The sequence below is a fragment of the Notothenia coriiceps genome, unplaced genomic scaffold, assembly GCF_000735185.1.
Source record: "Notothenia coriiceps isolate Sejong01 unplaced genomic scaffold, NC01 NC01_scaffold00010394, whole genome shotgun sequence".
NCBI lineage: Eukaryota > Metazoa > Chordata > Actinopteri > Perciformes > Nototheniidae > Notothenia > Notothenia coriiceps.
The window spans coordinates 1-2,494 of NW_011343095.1; the positions used below are offsets into that span (position 1 = coordinate 1).

General features: G+C 44.1%; 1 protein-coding gene across 1 annotated transcript; it reads left to right on the forward strand.

Annotated features, from left to right (window-relative positions):
• The first annotated feature begins 661 nt into the window (after positions 1 to 661).
• Positions 662 to 2,488, forward strand: LOC104945988 (uncharacterized). Its single transcript, XM_010771728.1, has 5 exons — positions 662 to 749; positions 826 to 1,164; positions 1,345 to 1,427; positions 1,519 to 1,629; positions 1,715 to 2,488. The coding sequence occupies exons 1-5, from the start codon at positions 662 to 664 to the stop codon at positions 1,769 to 1,771; spliced, it is 678 nt and encodes a 225-aa protein (XP_010770030.1). The 3' UTR covers positions 1,772 to 2,488.
• Positions 2,489 to 2,494: the final 6 nt, after the last annotated feature.

Genomic DNA, 2,494 nt, shown 5'->3' on the forward strand with positions numbered 1-2,494 from the left:
GTATTGATTTAAATTGACATGCATCCGCTAAGAAAAATAGTCCGTTGTTACCGTTTGAACTAACGTAGCAACGGCAGGAACTGCTTCCATAGCGTTTTTGAGGAGCTTTTTGATTACAGATTTGAAAACATCGCTCCTTGCTTTAAAAGTAGCACGATGCATGATGTCAGACCTTGGAGAGTATCTAGATATCCCTGCCCTAATGCCAAAGGAACTGCCAACTCCCCTCTCCTGCAGGGGGGCGTGGTCAGCTACAAGGGGCGTGGTCAGCTGCAGGGGGCGTGTTCAGCTGCAGCTCACAGAATCAGACCCCTGCAAAAACAGCGCTGGAAAGAGCAAATAGAGCGAAATGAGGCATGGCTAAAATGCAGATCTGTTTGGTATTTTGAAAAAAAAACTATATTTATATACTTTATATAGGTATGGCCCTACAATATATTGTTCAAATATAGCATGATAGCTCCCCTTTAAATATTAGCTCATAAATCACACACGCCTTCAGACTCGTACAACATTATATTAAAAATGAATAAAAGACCGTCGCTTAAATGGGTCATGAATTCATATTATTTTAATATTTATTTAAATGACTTTTAAATAAATATAAAACCATCCATTTATGTGCTAAAAATAATATAATAGTTGATGTTAAAATAGTGAGATGTTGTGTTCATCCAGCAGGTGGCGCCCTAAGAGAGCGTCAGACCGCCTGCTGTCTCCACCACAGAAGAAGAACGGCCACCTCACAGGTAATCTATCTTTATAAATAATAAATCCTTTAAATGCTTGAATTAAAGCATGGAAATGACATCCCGTAATAACCAGGCTCCTCGTCAGAGAGCGTCTCCGTGGAGGCTCCAGACTCCCTGGCTGAGCTGAGAGGTGACGGGCATGCTGGGAGTTGGAGTTCTGTGAGGCTGAGAGAGGAGGAGGGGGATGCCTTTCAGAGAGACACAGGAAGCTCCCCTGAACCGTCCAATCAGCAGCAGAAGAAGAGCTCCTCCCCCTTCTCAGGAGACAACTTCCTGTCTCTGCCCAGAGCCACGCCCCCTTTGATGTCATCGAGAACTACTGTGATGTCATCGAGAGCTAATCTGATGTCATCCAGAACTACTGTGATGTCATCGAGGCCGACGTCCAACAGGAGACCGAAGCCAGAACCGAGTCTGTATAATATGAATAATAATATGAATAATAATAATTAATAATAATAAATAAATCATATTAATAATAATAATTAATAATAATAATACATAAATAATGTTAATAATAAAAATAAATATAATAATTATAATAAACATAGATATGAATGACTAACTAAATGGTCTCTATTGTCCTCTTCAGTCGTGCTGTCCAGTGAGGAAGAGGAGGAGGAGGAGGAGGAGGAAGAGGAGGAAGCAGTTCAGAGGAAACAGTCACAGAAACAGGTAGATAGAAACTGCTTCTCAATATTTGTATTTATTTTTGTTGTCGTTATTATGACTGTTGTGGTCCTGATATCCCTCGTGCTGCGTTCAGGCTCTCAGAGCAGCGTTGGAGTTTGGAGCGTCTCCTCCGTCCTTCATGCAGCTGCGCTTCTCCTCGCTGCACGCTGGCCTCATGAACGCTGGCGCTAACGGGGAGCTGATGGTGGGCTTTACTATGTGTATTGGATGAAGCATATTAAATATACATGATGAATAAGATGCTCAAGTTTGAACCTTTTTGTTTTCAGATCACGGAGCACGGGATCAGCATTCCTCTGAAAGGTAAACACACTTTCATTTCATGAAACACAGAAATAATCAAGGAGAATATCTTATAATATTACTAGATTTTTAATTATGACTTTTTCTACAATATTTTTACAATGTGTTCCCTGGAGTGTGTTCTGGTGCTCCAGGAGCAAGCAGGTAACCAGGTGTGTGTGTTCTGGTGCTCCAGGAGTAAGCAGGTAACCAGGTGTGTGTGTTCTGGTGCTCCAGGAATAAGCAGGTAACCAGGTGTGTGTGTTCTGGTGCTCCAGGAGTAAGCAGGTAACCAGGTGTGTGTGTTCTGGTGCTCCAGGAGTAAGCAGGTAACCAGGTGTGTGTGTTCTGGTGCTTCAGGAATAAGCAGGTAACCAGGTGTGTGTTCTGGTGCTCCAGGAGTAACCAGGTAACCAGGTGTGTGTGTTCTGGTGCTCCAGGAATAAGCAGGTAACCAGGTGTGTGTGTTCTGGTGCTCCAGGAGTAAGCAGGTAACCAGGTGTGTGTGTTCTGGTGCTCCAGGAGTAAGCAGGTAACCAGGTGTGTGTGTTCTGGTGCTCCAGGAGTAAGCAGGTAACCAGGTGTGTGTGTTCTGGTGCTCCAGGAATAAGCAGGTAACCAGGTGTGTGTGTTCTGGTGCTCCAGGAGCAAGCAGGTAACCAGGTGTGTGTTCTGGTGCTCCAGGAGCAAGCAGGTAACCAGGTGTGTGTGTTCTGGTGCTCCAGGAGCAAGCAGGTAACCAGGTGTGTGTGTTCTGGTGCTCCAGG

Coding starts and splice junctions, on each gene's coding strand:
- LOC104945988 (XM_010771728.1), top strand. CDS start 662: ATGTTGTGTTCATCCAGCAGGTGGCGCCCTAAGAGAGCGTCAGACCGC. Junction 1,165..1,344: donor GAGACCGAAGCCAGAACCGA/GTCTGTATAATA, acceptor TGTCCTCTTCAG/TCGTGCTGTCCAGTGAGGAA. Junction 1,428..1,518: donor GGAAACAGTCACAGAAACAG/GTAGATAGAAAC, acceptor TGCTGCGTTCAG/GCTCTCAGAGCAGCGTTGGA.